General features: G+C 41.8%; 1 protein-coding gene across 2 annotated transcripts in view; it reads right to left on the reverse strand.

The window, feature by feature from the left end:
• Positions 1–19,166, reverse strand: part of grik2 (glutamate receptor, ionotropic, kainate 2) — a 220,370-nt gene extending 201,204 nt beyond the window's left edge. For both annotated transcript variants that reach the window (XM_034528752.1, XM_034528753.1), the window contains exon 1: positions 19,049–19,166. In XM_034528752.1, coding sequence (XP_034384643.1) covers positions 19,049–19,166 — 118 coding nt within the window. The remainder of the gene's footprint in view (positions 1–19,048) is intronic.
• Positions 19,167–20,431: the final 1,265 nt, after the last annotated feature.

A 20,431-nucleotide genomic window follows, 5' to 3' on the forward strand; every position in this document is an offset into this window, starting at 1 on the left:
GCTGTCTCAGTACATACATCCACGAATCACTCAGCAAAACGTGGAACTAGAACCCAGCTGGAACTGCAACCAGGCTGAGCACATCTGCAGCTCAGGATGCTGCAATGCACTCGCAGCAGCACTTCCTCTCTGGCCCCTAAAAGTGATGAGAGGAGAGTTGGGAGCCTTTGAAGTAGTGCTGGTGGAGGAGCTAAGCAGACCTCCTCTATAGAGTAACACAGGAGGGATGTACAATACAGCAGGTGACACCCAGCTCAGAGGGATGCTGTTCCATGTGAAGGAAGCTAAGACAGTTCTCTGCAATTGCAGAGACACAAAACGAGCGGCCCAATTATTAAAACCACTGACTCATTTAGCTGACCAGGTATACCAACCCATAAGCACATTGGAGCTCATGCGAGCACATATTGCAATTTAACTTGTAACTTTCAGTAAATGACCAGTGTTAACCTGAAGAATGCCACCGAGAATTAGCAACATTATTGTCTCAATGATTACATACAATACTTTGCTTCCTGCGCCATATGTCCAGTATTGAAGTTCTGCTTTCAGAGATCTATAAAGGAAAGTCTATAGTTTGTATCAGCATTAGCAGCATAATTAAGAGACCTGCTAAATACAAGGAATGGGGACAAAGAACGAGTGTTGTTAATGCTGTGTCACCTGAGAGTCTAATATCACAGAAATAAAAGAAAGAAAAAACGTCTCGCCACAGCCCGGCCATGATGACTGCAACGAGAGGGCTCAGACAATTTAAGATGGTCATATTGATATTGTAGCTTTATACAATAGAATTTCGGTTGATTTAGTTTAGCTATATGAAAGTGTTTCAAGGAAAGCTTTTATTTTGGCACATTGTGGGTGTGTGTGTATGTGTGTGTGTGTGTGTGTGTGTGTGTGTGTGTGTGTGTAAATAACAGAATAGTGTACAGTAGAGATTTGCACTGGAATTATTTTGTTTAAGCAGCTGAAATTTGATTATTTGGAAAGTAGCTGTACATGATGCTGTCGTGTTCCTGCTGTGATGAGTCTGGAACCAGGTAATTGGATGCAGACCTGTTTGGAACGTTATTTGTATATGGATCAGTGAAATGCACACATACTTTAATATTGTTGTGAGCACATTAGCAATGCTGTTTGCATTTGGGGGTTGTGAGTGGTTGCAGGTATGGTACGTTGATTACAGAGATGGAATACTTTTTTTTCACCCAGAGTGTCCAGTCCTGCATGATTCTACTGATGCAACTGCTGTGATTTAAACAAATATGGATTTGGAGTCTCTTGCCAAAAACTGACAACATGGCAACATGGAGATGACAACTACACACATGACTATTGCAACACAGCACTGTGTTGATGAGGACTGTGAGCTGTGACACAACAGTCTCTGCAATAGAAAGTGGACGTTGTGTTCGGATTATTTTATCAGACAAGGTCAAAAATGAACTAACACAGTTGGGTAATATTCTGACAGTTTGCCTTAGTTTTCTTTAAATTCTTCGCCTGACTGTTCTTGCCTTGCTCTTGTGTTTGTGATGTTCCCAGATCTCAACAAAGTGCAATATCATTATTACCAATAGCAATGGCAGCAGCAAATGCAAGAATAAGAGCCTGGCTGATGGCCCCAAAGCAGCTTTTAATGAAGTGCATTTGCTCTGCAAACAGCATATGAGATATGACACACAACATGATTAGAGACTGAAAATGAAGAGAAAAGCAGGCGGGGCAGGCACTGTGTTTAACCGCTCAGTGTCCCAACAGGCTCGTGAGGCGTAGTGTTGTGTTGACCAGCTCAGATGAACTAAGTGTGAGGTCCCTATCCCCCACGCCGTTTACAGACATGTTTAATTCAAAGGAAACATCCTTTATTTATTTGCTCCCTCCTCTCTTAAGTGTCTTCATATTTTTCAGCAAAGTTCCCCCAACTGACCTTCATCCCATCATCTCTCTCTCTCTCTTTATCTCGCAAACACACGCGCAAGGATGCACACACTCTTTTCTCTGCCCTTTCGCTCCTCCCAACATTTTTCTCTCCTCTTTAAGTAGAGATTGCTGTCTGAAAGCGATGAGGCCTGACCGAGACGTCTTGGGAAATCAAAGCGGCTCCCCTCCCACCGTAGCGATGCGAGCCGCATGAAAACACATGCGCAAAACACACACTTTGTGGAGACTCAAAGCCATAGCAGACAATGAGGAGATACAGTGAGCTGATAGGGGCGATGGAGACGCACAGATCTCCCCTCAGAGTTACAAAGGGCAGAACAGGAGATTCGCAGATCAGCAGGGGAAAGAGACACAAAACACACTCAGGAAAGATCCCACATGCAAAGTTTCAAAGAGTGAAGATAACAGCGCGAGATAGAACGCGCACACACACACACACACACACACACACACACACACACACACGGCCTGTAGAAGAAGTGCAGATAAAGTACCCACCAACAACTAGTGATTCTGTTGGTTGTGATGTCGCAGCACTTCCAAGAAATGCCTGAAGTGTTTCTTTATTCTACAGTCAGCAGAGTGTGAGCCACTTCCTTTCTGCGCATGTCTCTTAATGGAGGACTCAAGACATTACGTTGTGTGTATAATTACTGAGTAGCTGGACGCACTGAATAATGGCTGTTTAAAGGGATAGTTTGTGTCTTTTGAAGTGTGGTTGTATGAGATATTGTCCATGACCAATAGACTACCTGCAGTAGCTTTAATAGCATCGCTGCGTCTCATCGAGCATTACGGTCATCTGTCGATCAACTGTAAATGCACTTCATGGACTCTGCTGCCTACGTTCTCTTACAAACCTAGCACAGCCTTTTCATTGATACAGGAAATGCCGGCATATCGATAGCCTGAGACATGTTCATGAAAATCTGTGGAACTACATGTGTCTGTGTCATGTGTCTGTGCGTGGACAACACAAAAGAAAACGTGAACCAATGCATTAAATAACCGCTCTGCGGCGCTACTAGAGGTGGAACAAACATAAACGCAGTCGCCCTCACACAGGGTTATTGTACGCAGATAACAAAGACAAGTCAAATGATCAAATGTCAGGTCTTTAGCCTTGGTAGCCAGAAGGTTACAGTGACTGTGGTGTCGCATAGCCACACCTGATCACCACAGCGTTGTGTCAGTGCCAGAGATTGTGTATAAAAAGTGGACGTAGTCGTCGTGACGTCACCCATTGGTTGTGTAGCTGTTATGAAGCCTCAAGTTCAGTATTCTGGCTGTCGATTTTCAGCAACCAGTGATCATAAGTTACCATATTTGGACTGCGGAGGAGTGACGTAAAGATGCCATATAAGGCCCTAGTAGAAAACTGTCAATCACTGTGTAGTCTTGCGCTAAAGCATACTCTGGGTTATGGTCTATTTGACTCTAAATGAAGCATCATTTACTAAATGAATATCATGCTGTATTGAAGAAGAGATTGAGACCATACACTCATGTTTACAATGTTTACTGAGGGAATAAATCAAGTGAGAACTGATTAATTTTCTCATAGACTTCTATACAGAGGAGTCATCCCCTGATGGCCATAGTAGAAATGTAACGTAAATGAAGTTTAAGGCACTTCCGCATTGGCTTTACTCTTCAGAACCGGAGGGTAAAGAATGGTTCATGAAACGTGTAGAGGTGCATGAAAAATTCCGTTCAATTCAGTTTATTTTGTATAGCTCAAAAAAAATCACAAATTACAAATTTGCCTCATAGGGCTTTACAATATGTGCACATATGACATCCCTGTCCCAGGACCTAACATGGGAACAGGAAAACACCCAGTGAGTCAGAAAACAGCACATGCCACAGAAATGCCTGGTTTCATTCCATCCACTGGACATGCATGTCAAACCCCCTCTCTCTCCCTCTGTTTCCTGTCTATGTCTTCACTGTCCACTGCCCAATAAAAGTGCAAATGCCAAAATGTTAATTAAAAAGAAACAATTCACCCATTGTAGTGTACTGAATTAATTAATTTAAAACAATATCTCGACTATGTGTTCAAACAGGGGGGCTAGAAAAGGTCAGTCATGGGCATTCTGAAAGCCAAGCTGAAATTTAATGCGCCAGTGTTCAGCGTTTCAAGCTCAATCATGGCCATGAAGGTTGTGGGTGATCGAGCACCAAAGCACTGTGACACAAACAGAGACAGCAACCCAAAGGGATGCATATAGAAAACGCTCCACTGACCAGGACACATGACGATGTGCTTCAGCCGGAGGGCAAAGGGAACCACAGAGTCACCAGCTCTGTAAGTCTATTCATGCATTTTAACAGCAGCATCCACAAGGCTGGACACGCCAAGAATGGAAGCCGATAATAAATAAGTTAGATAAGAAAAACTACACCCACGCATATATTTTCAGAGCTCTGGTTCTATTGATTGAAATAATGTTGTGCTCACCAAAGTAATTGATGTTGGACCGACTGCAGCGACATAACTGAAATTGGTCTGACAAGGCAAAAAAGAAATCGCCATTAGCGTCTACTGTCAAGTACTGCACGAGATTTGCAGCACTAGGATTGTATATCTAATCACAATGTGAAAAAAACACTCGTGAAACATCAGTCCGGTTTCCAGCCTGCACTGCACACAAGCAAGTGTGTAGATCCAAAAATGACTGGATCAGATTTGGTACTAAATGGTAAATACCATTTGAAATGAAATATTCTGGTGCTGCAGAGATGTCCGAACCTAAATATCATATACTACACAGTTGAGAAAACATGTTTGTTTGGAACAGATCCCTGCAAAAATCACACAAAAAAATAGTGATAGTAATAATAATTATAATTACATTATAATTATTTGAATAATTTGAATATGTTCAATGAAAATGAGAGTAATAAAATGATCATACACAATGATCACATTTTTTTTGAAAATCACTCAGACACATATTTGACATTCAAAACATGCGTACACTTCTGCACTGACAGAATGAGTCAATATGTTCCGTTACAACTAAGGAGTATGTGCTTGACAATATTAGAGACATATGCTGAACTCAAACCTTTAACTATTGGTGGTGTCTGTTCCCTTCACTACAGTGTAACATCACTGTGTATCTCCAACACATCTCACGGCTGACTTATCGGACAGACGACTCTGTCAAGGTTGAGAGCTGAGAATGACTGACATGCACACACACACACATAACACACACACACACACAGAGACACACACAACACACACACACACACACACACACTGAGACGCAGGAGCAGGCTCTCATAATGTGGATGACACTTCAATCTAAATACAAGCTAATGAAAGAACCTCCCTGGCACTGAGGACATTATTGACATATAATCCCATCCCCCGGGACAGGGAAGCCATCATTTTCCATCCACAAGCCAATCTAAATGGCCTGAAATTTTAATATGACATTTTAGGGAATTGGATTTATGGCATATCAGCAGAAATTCAGCCGATTGACAGATAAGAGTCGTGTGGTGCAGAAAGGGCCCACTGCTGGTATTTGTCCCCGTGGCGCTGCATTCTGTCATCGATTTTCCAGGATTATTATTCCAGTTTCTTCAGCGACTCGAGGCAGGATATAGGCTGGAGTCTACCTTCCCCTTAGCAAGATCATTCTAATTCAAAACCCTTTCCAAATGAGTTATTGACTTGGAGAGAGTTCTCTGCCATTCGCAATAAGAGGCTTTTACTTACAATATATGCAGCTCTGGTCTCCAAACACCTGTCTCCAAGGCAGCGGGAGGAAAGATAGGGACATCTGGAAGACTCGGATGGAAATAGAGGGCGAATGTTGTTCTCATGTTTAACATGTTTTTCACTCTAAATTATGTTTTCAGTTTAGCATAGGGTCAGCCGTTGGTGTCATATTATCAATTACTGATAAACCAGCTGTTTGTTTAAGATCAAAGTCTTGCCCATTGCCAGTAAAAATGTCTACATAAATATAAATATATAAATAGCTAAATGCTAACATCAGCATGCTAACATCAGCATGCTAACGTGCTCAGAATGACAATGCAAACATGCATTGATGCTGATTCGCAGGTATAACGTTGACCAGGTTTACCGTTAGTTTAGCCTGTTAGCATAGCAATATTTGCTATTTAGCACTAAACACAGTTGAGGCAGATGGTCCTTTCAGGTGTTTTGCAGGTATTGGTCGCAAACCCAAATATTGAACAATTGAAAGTGTTAAACTGGTGATGGTTGTAGATGGATGGATTTGTCATCACCTTTATAGTCTACCGAGCACTCAAAGTGCTGTAAATTACATTCATAAACTGATGGCAGAGGTTACCATGCAAGATGACCTCCTGATCAACAGGATCTGAACTAACACAGCCATCGGGAGCAATTTGAGGTTAAGTATCTTGCCCTTGGACATGTGGACTGGAGGAGCCGAGAATCGACCTTCCAATCTTCCCATTAGTTGATGACTCGCTTCACCTCCTATGTCACAAGATCACCAAATCACCAACGTGATTACAATTCATCCTATGTGGAACAGGAGTGTTTCATGGTCATCGATCCTCAAAACCACAGACGCCGACCTCAGGGTGACACAAGAGAAAACGTCAAGGGATCACCAAACTTATTAGGATTCATCTTCTGGGGATCATGAATGTGTACTAAATTGGAGAGCAATCCATCCAATAGTTCAAATATTTGAGTCTGGACCAAAGTAGTGGAACAAACAATACCGCTATCCCTGGAGCAACACTTTTTAGCATGGCTAAAAGAATATAGTATTCCATTCAAGGCCAAGAAACTCCAAAGCCATAACTCCTGAAACTACTTGATACTTGATTGTCTTTATTTCACCTCAACATCCCTGCCAGTTTGTTTTGGCTTATTTTTGACCCCAGTTATTATATGTATTTCTAATACAAGTCTGAGTCTTATTGATAGTTACCTTTTGAATTGAAGCCATAATTATAACCAGCTGTGATAAACTCAGAAAATGTCACATCACTTCCTTTGAAGTTAGGATAAGACTGCATCTACCTAAAAAACAATAGCATTGTGTGTTTTTCACATGATTAAAACCACCTTAAACTAAGTTATCGTGGCAAGCAACCTTTTGTTGCCATGCAAGTATATGGTAAAGACCAATGTAATGCCCTGAGAGACTCTAAAGTCTTATTAAGTCTGCCATCCAAAATCCATCTTTTTCGCATGTCCAGATTTTATCCAGATTAATTTAATCTGGACAGCAAAATATGATGGGAAATGTGATTTTTGAAAATTGGTTCCCAACCACATTTGGAAGATATTTGAAAATGTGATTCCAAAGGGATTTCTGCAGATGCATCTCAGGCCGGGCACTCTGGTCGCTCAAATGTGATTAAAGTATGGAATTGCTGCTACTCACATACCCCTATGGAGTACAAAAGAGGAGAACAACAGTCCGTGGACGGATGCAGAAATAAATTGTCTGCTAGCACTATCACTCTGCTTTCATTTTCTGCTTTTTCCCCCTTACATCGCAAAGTATACCAGCCTCCTGCATCGCTGAGTTGGTCTGGTGCAACGGAGGAGTTCTGCGAAGGCGAATGCTTCCGCATCACCAGCGTAGCTACGTAGTTACTGAAGCCTACCTCGTCACCACAGCAACCCAATGCAGATAGGTTGATGGTGTCTGGTCACACAAATCCGATCTGGTCACTTGCAAAGGGCGGACAGTCTGTGTTAAAGAACACATTTCCCTGCAGTCGGATCATAACCTTAAAGCTCTTTTATATAAGTTAAGAACAGGTCCAGCATCAGACTGCTCAGAGGCGACTCAATCAGGCAAAACAGAGCATCGGGGAAATGTATCTGGCAGTCATCATGGCCCCGTGATGCAGCTCTTAGTACACAGGGCCTCAAGTGTAGGACAAAACACAAGAATAGAATAGTTTGAGCAGAGGACAGTGTGTCAGGAGGAGTCCTGGTTTGTATTACCGTCACAGTGATACAGGGAATGGATCTGGTCACTTATGATCGCAGTGTGTTCCAGTACAGCAGGTACAGAGCGTCTCCGTCACTGTGAGTCCACGCGGTAAGTCACCTCCAGCTCAGCCCCAGTCAGCATCTAAGACGCAGCTAATTACATCCGCATACAAGCGACAGCAGGCAGAGACTTTGTTTCAGTGAAGGAGGCAGAGAAGCGGCTTTTAGAATAATCATTTCACGTGGCGCATTAACCATCTTCATGCATGGCAGTATCATGAGCCTGAGAGGAACATGGCATGTGTCCTCCTGCCTTGCCCAGCCGGGAGAGACAGAGCATCTAAAGCCAGCCATATCAGAAAAACACACACTGTTGGGGGGGCTTAACGCCTCGACTCCGCTCACCAGCTCCAGCTCACTTTGTTCCCTGAAAATGTGAAATGATATATATATATATGTTATCCATGTAACTGATTTTGCCAGCCGGAGATAATTTCAAATTTCTATAAACTAGCTATGAGTGAAATATGAATATTTTAAGCAGCTTAGCACTGATTTAAATATATTTACCAGAAGTGTGTTGGCTGTGGGCCAAGACACTGTGTAATGCTCACAAAGCCACCACTGCTAAACTCAATTTAAGAAAGCTGATAATTCAGACTGGCAGCGCTAAGGCAAATAAAGTAATTTAAGTAAAATATTTCTTCTCATGCTTTGTAAAAACCGCAAGGAGAATAACACAGATACAAGTAGACATGGAGAGAACATGGCAGAGAGGAAAATAGGCAACAATAACAACGACCAGACCAGTGTGAGTCATTTCCTATGTCTGTATATACACAATAAAATGGTAATTGAAATACTTTGATCTGCCATTATAGCAATAATGAATACTGAATAGAATGTAGTCTGTTCTGACTGCAATGGAAATGCATCTATGTAAATGTACTATGTTCTGAACAAGTGATATTGTATGAATTGTGAAAAGTGGATGGGTCTAAAAGACACAGACAAGTTTTTTTAATCTTTTTAAGTTACATGGATGTTAGTGACATGTTTCCTGTTCCGTGGTTTCCGTGGGTATTTTACGTAATTAACATTTTGATTTTCAAACATATTTATATTTATTTTCCAAAACCTTCGTAAGGGGTTTTGCTGCCTAAAACTACCTGAAGACCTTCCCTTAGTTTTTCCTAAATATAATCGAGAGCGTTTCACGTTAACAATATAGCGGGAAATCACACACAAAAAGCTTAAAATACAGATTAATGACGCACATAAAAGTGTTCCTATTTAAACTCTACTTTTCATGAGAATGGATTACCATATCACATAGTGTTCATGAGCAGATGGCATTCGCCCAGTTCTTCAGAGTTTTGCTTTGCCAACTCCATCTGCTGTTGAAGACCATGTGATATGGTACACAACTGCCAACAAAGAAGTCAATTGGACTTTGAGTTGGCAAAGGACTATTTTCAAGGTCAAGAATGATCAAACTGGTAAACAGTTCCAAAATGACAAAATAGTATGTGCAAAATAGCACAAGAACCAGCACTTAAAAAACCTTCATACACAAAACTCTATTTTAAAACCTTTAAGACTGCCGAGGTTTAAGTTTTGTTGGTAACTGTATTTTGCTATTCTTATTTTTCCTGATAGGACATGATGGCTAAGCTGCTTTATATACTTACAGTCTTCTAAACAAACTGCAACCACAACATGCATCACTCGCTGAAGCAATATTTTGTTATTCTGTTTATATCATTGTACAACTTGAGGTTATATCAGTGGCAAGAAAGCAGCAAGTGTAATCTTTATTGTAGCCACCGCATATGGTTGGCAGGGAACACCCTCAACCTTATAAAACATGAGTACTGCTCTCTACTGTTTAAATAAGGCCAGTAAAGCTGCACCTCTTAGGAGGAAATCATCATAAACTGGGAGAACAAGTGAATGGGAAGTGCTGCAATGGTGGAATGTGTGCTCTGCTGCCAAGGGCATAAAAGGAGTCACTGACACATCATATGCTTGAGTTACCCTCAATGAAGGATGATACGATGAGTGTTGCCATTCTGTGAAACCGTTGAACTTCTTTCCGTCTCAGCAAACAAGCCTACTGGCTGAAGACAGGTTCCCGAGGACTGAGTATACACTCACTGTGCCTTTCTTCCCAAGGCATTAACATGACAGTCATTTCTACCAACCAATGTTACACTTGGTGAACAAGGGCTAGCGATGTCCGTCATTTTGGCTAAATGGGAAAGTATCAATATAGATTTCTTGGCAACTTCTTTATTCATCAATCCAACACAGGGTTGCCAACGTGTAGTTGCCAGGCATCATCTTTTGGTTTGCAGAAACGGAAACAATGTAATACTTTGCAAATACGCCAGCTTAATATTGAAAATGTAAGAATAACAGCTTTATTACAGTAACCAAAGTAAATAGTTTGAAGTCCGTGTTTCATCAGAACACAAACTAGAGCATAATTAAAGATGATTTCTTTTTTCAGGTTCTTTGTCAGTTCAGCCAATGTACGCATTAGTTTGTGATGTTAACCTGATCTCTGGAGCTTTTCACCCCACAATCAAACTACATTATTTTCAGACATTCATTTGTGCGTGCGACTAAACGCACCGACATATTCGGAGGAGAAAATGAAGGCAAATGCAAAAGACTATCGTCCAAGCCGTCCTCGGATATCTACTTTCCTCAGCTGAGTCCTTGACGCCACCGGGGCTGCAGCCTCGCTTGCAGCAGCTTTACCTCTCTGCCGTCACTGCAGATGACATCCAAAGACGTTAGCTAAATGCTTTGGCAACAGATAGAGGTTGTTCTGCTGTCCTCGTCTCAATGTCATGAAGCAGCCTTTGCCTTTGTCTGACACTGCCAGCTGTTAATTGAGTTACAATGCATGTACATGTTTTACAATAAACTGTAATACCACTTTTGAGTGAAAGAGCTCTCTTGCAGAACACTTCCACGTGGAAGATGTGCAGAGTGTACAACCTACATTTACACTGCAGAGAGGCATAATGAACACATCTTTGTGTTCATTATGTTCACTTGAAGAACAGCAGTAGGTCTTAACGTATAAAAGACCTTTGCTCAGCATTATTGGTTTTGTATCGGTGTTCATGGGTGATCATTTTCAGCTAAAAGTCTGAGCTTTGAAGTTGAAGAAAAGGGTGGAAAAGATCAATTTTATTGTAAAAGCTGAAATGGTTTCCATTAATCTGCAACAGCCCAAGGATTTAAAGATATTAAAGAGATGAGAATATCTTCTGCTCTGTTCATTTTTTTCATTAAATGGACTCTGAATACAATAATGGCCTTTGCAAAATATCTGTTTTGTCCTCGTCTTAAACTGATAACTCAAGTTCCGCATTCAAAAGAGAGAAAATGAATGGAATTGATTTTAGCATCTTCCTGTTAGAAAATTATCCTCCCCAAAAATGTTCCACCAAATCAGATTTGTTTCCTCTGATTGCGGTCAAATGCAATTCAAACAGCACGCTTCTAATTGAAATGATTCTTAATATCTTGAGCTTTGTTTCTAGCTCCAGGTAACCTTGACTTCTAATTCAGCTTGCTAATTCAAGTAGGGGAGATGTAGAGGTGGTAAACAAATTACCAGAAAATTATCCTATTGAGCACAAGGCTCTGAGTCTGACTGCTGTATTGAGTGCATACCGACTGGAGCCTGGCAAAGCACTCCAGTAGTGGAATGTGATTGCAGATTGTGCGATCATGAACAAAGACAATAAAGGACCCTTTTGTTGACAGCTCATATGGAAGTCATGCTGCTGCTGGATCTTTTTCTATCCCCAACCTCAGCCTCCATCTGCATTTCATTTGTGTCGGAAAAAGAGTGCAGCCTTTGAGTAAGCCAGGGTGGAGATATAGTTAGCTTAGCTTAGCCTACTGACTGGAATCAGGGGGAAACAGCATGTTTGACAGTGTCAGTAAAATGGCCCAGTACCATTAGCTACAATACTAGCATTAGTATGTGCCAAATCAGAACTGCCAGAAAATCCAGCCAACTAGTTGATCGATCATGCAATTAATGAGAAGTCAAAGGCACCCCTCAATCAAAACGTCAAACAACTGCATACAGGAAATTCTGCCCCATTCTTATATTAGTCATGGGCATCATATGCTAGGGATCCATCAGGTTGATATATAGGAGGAAATAGGACTATCGTGTAACTGCATATCATACAAACAATATTCAGAGTTGTAGATATTGTCACTTGCTGGCTTCCAGTCTGTATACTAAGCAAGACTAACCTTGTCCTGACTCCAGCTCTTTTCACCCTTTCTTGTCTTGAAGGAGTGTTGGCCCAAATGTTGGAGTGAATCTCAGTGTATTGTCGCCTCTTCTGTTTCGTGCATTGTGTGTGTTGTCGGTGCAACATCTCTGCTGTGTTTTTTTGTTTTTTTAAATCTCTGCTGAATCTCTGAGCATGATTATAATATGAATCCAAGCAGCATGTTCAACCACGGAGCCTTTCCTGCCAAATACTGCAAATTAATTATCCATCTCCTTTTATATAAGCCTTTCTGACTGGACTGCAATTCATAATCCACAACCTGTTCCATTTTTAGACCTAGACCTTATTTTCTTAGGTGGGTTGTGTTTTTTCTTTTTGTTATTGTTGTTTTGAGTATTGATTATGTTCAAGATGTAATATCTTACTTTACTAGCACGTGTAATGTAGCTTCAGTTGGCAGGAAAACACTGCAGTTCAATACACACCCACAGGCGAAACACAGTCTCCAACCGCTGAATCCAAAATAATAACTATTTTAACGCGGCACATCACACATGCACCCACTGCAGTGAACCTGCATGCTTCCACCTCGTCTCCATTTAGCCGCAAGGACTTGTTGCAGTGTTTCACCTGCCATGTGGCGTCACAAATGTAGGAAGCGTGACAACACAGGCAGTAAACATAATAGGCAATCCAGCAAATGTGATGCTCCAAGTATTACACATTAATTCAATGAGTTAATTTCATTGTCTCAGCTTCTGTCCATCCGGGGAGAGGGATCCTCCTCTGTTGCTCTCCTGAAGGTTTTGTCCCTTTTTGCCCGTGAAAGGTTTTTTTCTATTTCTTGGGAGTTTTTCCTGATCCGATGTGAGGTCCTGGGACAGGGATATCGTATGTGCACAGATTGTAAAGCCCTCTGAGGCAAATTCATAATTTGTGATTTTTTTAGACTCTATAGAATCAGCAGTCTCAACGTTGTTGAGATGCTACAGAATTGTTCCTCCTGCTATACCACCATGTGTTGTAACTTTGAAGAGGTTGTGGGAGAGTTGTCAGTTTGACATATTTCCTTTAAAAACCTCTTTGTTTGCTGGTTCACACATGGTCAACTTGCTGCTGGACTAGCAGTGGCATCTGTCACGGAAATGAACAGGGGCAAATGTAATGCTACAGTTGGTAACTTAAATTAAAAAATAACGCTTTGTCATATTTGGTAAAACTGTCACTATATCCTGACAGTAGTACATGAGGCAGATAATTCCTCGGCCTCCTGAAGGCATTTGCAAGATTCCAATCAAACTGTCAAAGAAAGTTTGCTCCAGCTGGGGGGGGAAGTGGTGCTTGGTTTGGGCTTGACTGTTTTCAACATGGACGGGTCATGAATGTGCTCATTTTAAAGCAAATCAGTGCACCAAATATATATTTCTGAAAACATTTGAGGCGAGAAATAGGCAATGCAGTGACAGAATGTTTTTGTTCAAATTTGATCGCCGCTGCTCAGTTTGACAGTTGTAGAAAAAGAGAAAGTGCACATGAACACAACAAGGCTTTCTCGGATGTCCTAGAAAGTTTCCCCACTGATTTAAAAACCCAACCCACATCCCCTGTAGACTTACAACACATGTGCTCATGAGAATAATAGATGAATCATACAGTCCAGGGGATGGTCCACTCCTCACCTTCAAACAGAGTGGATACATTCCACTCTCTACCACTGAGGAACGTTTGGTCTTGGACTGCATTTTGTTTTGGCTCTGAACAAAAGATCAGAAGGCAGGCTTTTGCGCAGATGACAATACCCATGTTATATCTGGTCATATATTTCTGCATAAAGACTGTGATATTTAAGCCTTGTCTCTGAGTGAAAGGTGCAGCATGTTGTTTCTCAAAGCCTTTCTCTCTGTCTGTGTTGAATGTTGGATTCCTCCATCTGTCACTGCCAGACTCTCTCATAGCTTTACTTTTGCACTGACTAAATAGCGCTCCCACTATTTTGGAGCTTAAAGCAAACTTCACTCCAAATCCTACCAATGGCCAATTATAGACCTCATTTTAAATGTATAAGTATTGGTTTGTTATGTTAACACTGCTCTGAAGGAGAAAAATATATTTGTATATTTGTTGTATGCTGTGATTTGGTGTTTTGGTTGACTTTGGTACAGTTCATGTGTCAGGATTTGGCCAACAAAACCACGTAGTTGGGTTTGAAAAAGGTTGTGAATGGGCTTTAAATAAGTGTGTTTTGGACGCAGAGGAGAGTGACAACGCGTCGTCATTTGACACCCTGGGAATGAGAACCGGCTGTATTTAAACATGTCAACTACAGTATGGTATAGGTTGGGAAATGATAGTGGTTGGCATTAAAATTGGATGCACTACATACCCATACCAGACCGCGAAGCCCTTCATGTCTGCTTCACTCCATAAAGGACTCCCTGTTTACTACATTGCCACTGCCCCAATGGTTGTAATTCCAAGGTTACTGGGCGGAGGAGAGGTGGCAGATCAGGTATGTGGGATATGTAGGAAAGTACTGACTACCAATTGTGTCATTCACTTGTGAGGACTTGTAAACAGAATATCTGTCTGAGACTATTAGTATGGATTGTGTTTTTTTTCAAGGATGATGCTCTTGTCTATTCTGCCATGGAAAGACCAACATTTAGTATTTTGTGGCTTCCTCTGCAGCTTTAAGCCCCGAGCCATTGGTGTGTACTGAGTTCAATAGTTAAATACAGGTTTATACTTTCTTTCTTTTTAAATGGCTTGTAATTCCCTAAAGCAGCTGGTCACTGTCATGTTTAGCAAACGCCACTCAAACAAGTAGAATTCGTGCATTGGTTTGGTACTATTTCCACTTTAATGGTATTATAATATGTAATATTATAATATAATATAGTATGTCTCCAAGCTGTCGCTTCAGAAAACTCCTAAGCCTACAGCTACATTAATGAACTGGAAAGTAAATAGGGAAATTAGCTTGTTCATTGAGGGATGCTTTGATTATCACCTTCTGTTTCATATCTCATGCTCTCCACTGCACATTGCTACGCTTAGCTACCTATTGTTTCCAAACAGCTTGCGTTTCTCTGCAGATCTCCTTATTTACAAGTCATCAGTGAGGCACAGGCCGGAGCCCGGAGGATAATGTCAACTTTTCTGTTCACTTATTGACAGGCTGCCTTCTCAGAGAGTGAGTTCTTTTCCAAAGAGGGTTTTTCTGGCCTCGACCTGCAACATTTAGCTGCCCCATTAGACGGTGACCTTCCTACAAATGCCGACCGCGTCAGCCACTGCCAAAGCACCTGATTCAATCTCCACTCTGCCGTGACAGAGACGTAGAGAGAGAGTATAAATCCATTGATTGATTGATTGATTGCTTTTATAGATACACAAATACTGCTTTAAAACACTTCTTTTGGATGTGAGGAAACTCCTAAATGGCCATGAAGAAGGCTCAATTTAAAGTATGACTTTTCATACTTAATTGGATCACTTCCTTGACGTAAACTTTGTTGCTAATGTTACGTTTCCATCCACAGCTCATGCAATGAATGTGTGAAATTCAATCTGCTGTGTTCCAGTGAAGTGACCCTTAATACGGCTTCTCCTCCACACAAGCAATCCAATGTCCTGACCTCGACTGTCTGCAATGCAACACCTTAAAGCTCAACCACTTCAGCAGAGCCAGCAGGCCAGAGTCATAGTCACAAAGCTGGCAGCTCGCATTTTGCCGTGGTTCAGTCTATCGCTGTTACAGCTGATCTGTATCAAGCTTTATCTTCAACAGGCCGTGGGAGGATTCAGTTATATGCTTTCTACCATCAGAGGTTGTCAGCATGTGAGACTCTGTGACAAATACTACTGCTGAACAATCACACCATGTGAGCTCTTACTCTGCTTCAATGTCTTTGTTCCCTCCACAACTATTTAGAAATAGGATCTTGCTCCAAAGGTATTTTAAGAAGTCACAATGGGAATCTGCAAAAAGCTTTTTTTTAATCACAGGATTCTGGTCAGATAGATCAAAAACAACATCTGTGGCATTCTTACTCTGAGCTGTTTCTTTCTTGTGCTTGAATTTAAAAAATGGAAATCCAATTTAGCTATCAATCACTCATGCAGCATAATTCTTCAAAGGGCTGAATGGATTAAACCATTTTCAAACTCCTATTTTGAAGAATAGCTATTGCAATTGATTGGTCAAAAGACATCCGGAGATTTAATGTTGGGATTATTGCATTAATCGCAAACTCTTTTCACGTCATTTATCTGAGTCCAAGCTGCTCCAGAAGAAGAGGAAATCCCCTTTTGTGGCTTAAGAATTCAACTTTTTAACAGAAACCTTACTTAAAAACTGGATGTCAAAAGTTTGAAAGACATTGGCCTCTACCACAGCAGGAGGGTATGGTAGAATATACTGTTGAGTTGCATCATGGGAAGCGTAGGATCCAGTGTTTTTGGAGCTTGATCCATAGAACCAACCAAAAGTCAGGATATCTCAGCTTCTGCTGCTGAAAGTGTTAGCAAGTGTTGTTTAATTTGTCTCTCAAAGGTTTCCCCACCTTTATTGATGTGCAATACTTAACTGTTAGTGTCCCTTTAAATATGAATAGTTGGTTGCACTGTGATCAGTGTTCTCTCTTTGCAGCCTATGTTTAGCCCAATCAATACAGTTACCTTCGGAGCCACTGATTTTCTCTGAGTAAATGTTTTCACAGCTCAAACTAAAATATGTCACATTACATGATGAAACCTTGAAAACACACACATTAAAGGCCCAAAGATGCCGGCTGAACAGATTTCTCAAAGGACAAGTGGTGGTAGCTGATAAAAGTGCCTTGGCAAAGGACGAGAGGGGGAATAAATGCAATCACAAGACATGTTGTCCGACAGACAGATTCAGGTTGTAACCGCTCAGCTTCAGCCTTCTGACTCCTCGGCTGTCAAATATAGGTATATTTAACTATTCAAGGAATGGGGTACAGGGTGTTTCCCTCAGCACTCCATGTTCCCCTCTACACGTGGACTGAACGATGGGAACCAGTCACTGAGGTGTAAAGGGACTACGACTTTGCTGACACCCTGCAGGCCAGAGGTTCACAGGGTTTCACCTATTTATCCATCTACTCTTTGATTCAGATCCTACAGCTCCATCAGAGGAAAAATCAATCCGCACATCATCAATTTGCATTCATGAATTAAAGAAATGTACAGCGCTGACTTAATTACTGAGGAAGTTCCCTCTATATGCTGTAGCACCAATGTGTTTTTTTCCAATCAATACAAAAATAAAACCATTGGATTATTAGACAAAAAGTTTGTTCTATTGTAAATGTATCTGTGTGTTGTTCATATAAGTAATCTGCGTACTTCTGTATCTGTCTGCATTAATTGTGGTGTGTGCAAATACATGACTGTTGAATTGAACTGCATTCAATAATTGTTCATCTTTCTACTCTTCTATTCTGTGGTTGTAGCCACAATGTGTGAGTCAGTGGCCTAAATGTTTCACTAACCGCTGGCCCCAGCATAACAAAATTTGCCTTATATAAAAACGTGAACATTATGTTGTGTATAAAATTAGACACGAGACAGCCTGAACATTTCCATCTTGTAAAATGATCAATCAAAAGATGCAGACCCGGGGCCGAATATTTCTTGTGTGAGGATCATATAACCGTTCGTTAATAAGCGTTCTATATGTTCATATAGTCATATAGTCCATTGGACACCTCCAGGTCCAATGGACCCTATGAGACTTCACGTCTCATAGGGTCCATTGGACCTGGAGGTGTCTGATGCCTGGTGAGCCGGCCTCCCACCTTGGCCCTGCTGATGCCCCGCCCCCTCCTCTCTACCTCCTTCTGTTTCATGGATTGGAGTTCCATTCATACATTGTCATATTCATGTAATGTGTTTATGTAACTTTGTAAATGCTGTTCATTCTGTACACATGACATCTATTGCTTCTGTCCATCCGGGGAGAGGGATCCTCCTCTGTTGCTCTCCTGAAGGTTTCTTCCCTTTTTTCCCTGTGAAAGGTTATTTTTGGGGAGTTTTTCCTGATTCGATGTGAGGTCCTGGGACAGGGATGTCGTATGTGTACAGATTGTAAAGCCCTCTGAGGCAAATTTGTAATTTGTGATATTGGGCTATACAAAATAAACTGAATTGAATTGAATTGAATAGTCATGAAATGTTCGTTTTTCCTACTTTAAAGCTGCTTAATGAGGATGTATGGCTCAATAGATTATTAAAAAATGTCCCTTGCAGCATATTAATCACATTTCTAAAATGTGGATGAGGCTTGTAGGCATCAAATGAAAAAGAATATCCAGTTCAGTCTTTTTTATATATATATATAAAAATGAAGCGACTGTAATAAATAACATGTATACCGTACAATGTGAATTACTGAATGAATATACACACATAGTGACTTATAAACAGCTGACACTATGCACACTCACACACACACACACACACACACACAGTGAGGGATGTTGATACCTGCAAACGTTAAACCTTTTCAATGTGAAACTTTCCAAACAGCAACAAGTTACAGATGTTCCCATACAAATGTCTCTTGTTGGCAGCGTTGCCCTATAGGAGTGCAGGTCTGTGTCAACTCTTTGGATACACGAGGACTCTCGTGGCATTGCTCCTATAACGTTACAATGCAAATAACACTCAGAAGAGAAACTTTCCCAGAAGTGAGAAAAGGGTTGGTAAGTGAGTCTCCAACAGGTTGGGGGGGGGGGGGGGGGGGGGACAGAAACAGGCATAGCGGGGATGAAAACACACCAATCAAACTTTTAGGGCTGGATGAGAGGAAAAAGAAGAAGTAGCTCACCAAATCTCAAGACGTGTGGCATCCCATGAGAATATCCCACACAGTGTAATAGCAGCACTAGAAGCCTGACGGTGCACCTGACTCTGGCGTGAAGTATCAGCAGGGAGGTAATCTTCATGGTGCTTGTGTGGTGCACAGGATTTTTATTCCCTGAATCGGTATATTCCACAGAATAGTTTTCTCTTTAACGTGAAGCAGGGCGGCTGAGCACCACCGGCGGGCTGGGAAACGGTTTCCCCACATCCATTTAGCAAAAACAAGCACTGCGTGTCCACCTCACTGCGCCAAGAAGAAACAGCCCTCCGACTCAGCTGAGGAAGATGATGGTGGAGGTGGTGGTGGTGAAGGTGGCTGGGCATCCATGTTAGGCAGGGCAGAGCTCGAGGAAATCCATCTACTGAAAGACACAGGCAGAGATTGGAGGAGGGGGGGTGAGAGGGGGTGTGTGTGGTGGGGTGGGTGGGGGTGGGGGGGTGTTAGGAGGAGGATCCAGCGTGACCAAGTGAGAGTGCGAGTGAATGAATTCGCGGTCTCAGCAGCCTCGCCAGCCCGAGCTCCTCCTGCTGCACTGCCGCACAGCATCTGACGTCGAGCCGACACTAGTAGTGGGAGAGCGCGGGTGGATCGGGCTTGTTTCTCGGCTACCTCTGACCACACTTCGCCCCTTGATCTGTATCGCCTGCCGAAATTGTCACGTCTCCCCCACTCCTCCTCCCCGTCCTCCCCGAATGTCGTGTCGCCGGCCAGCTAGAGCCGCCGCTCGGTTCGGTTCAATGGCGGTTACTGTCGGAAGCGTCGCCGTGCACGGCCGTAAAAGAGCCAGCGTGTGAATGTGATCAGACCGCCTGTGTTTGATCGGAGTCACTCAGGCTTGGACTCATGTGCGGGCTCCGTAAAGTGAAGCTGTCACTGTACACCCAGCGTGAAAAATACCCCCCGGCTCTCTCCCGTTGTATTTCAGTGCTGCTCCGTATTTTGAATTATTACTTTTTTTTATTTTCTACTTTTCCTACGACCGAGAGGGTACAGTGTGTTAGATAAGAGCATCACATTTGAATTGAATGTGTGTGTGCATGTGTGAATGTGTGTGTGAATGTGTGTGAATAAGTGCCTTATCGGCTCCTTTGACTATTGAATTACTGGCCGTGCTCTCGTGGACTGAAAAGCGAGGACATTTAAGTGTCATATTCAATATTTTCACAGAAGCTAGACTGTGGCCTTTAACCTGTTATTTACAAATACATCTAACAATGCCATACCCATTATATACGGGTTAGTTTTACTGGATATCTAGACATAGAAGCACAATTAATGCTCTATTATTTCCGAGGTCGGACAATTCTGGTTGATGAATATGATGCATCATTTGTAAATATGATACAT

This window comes from Cyclopterus lumpus, chromosome 25, assembly GCF_009769545.1.
Source record: "Cyclopterus lumpus isolate fCycLum1 chromosome 25, fCycLum1.pri, whole genome shotgun sequence".
NCBI classification, from domain to species: Eukaryota; Metazoa; Chordata; class Actinopteri; order Perciformes; family Cyclopteridae; genus Cyclopterus; species Cyclopterus lumpus.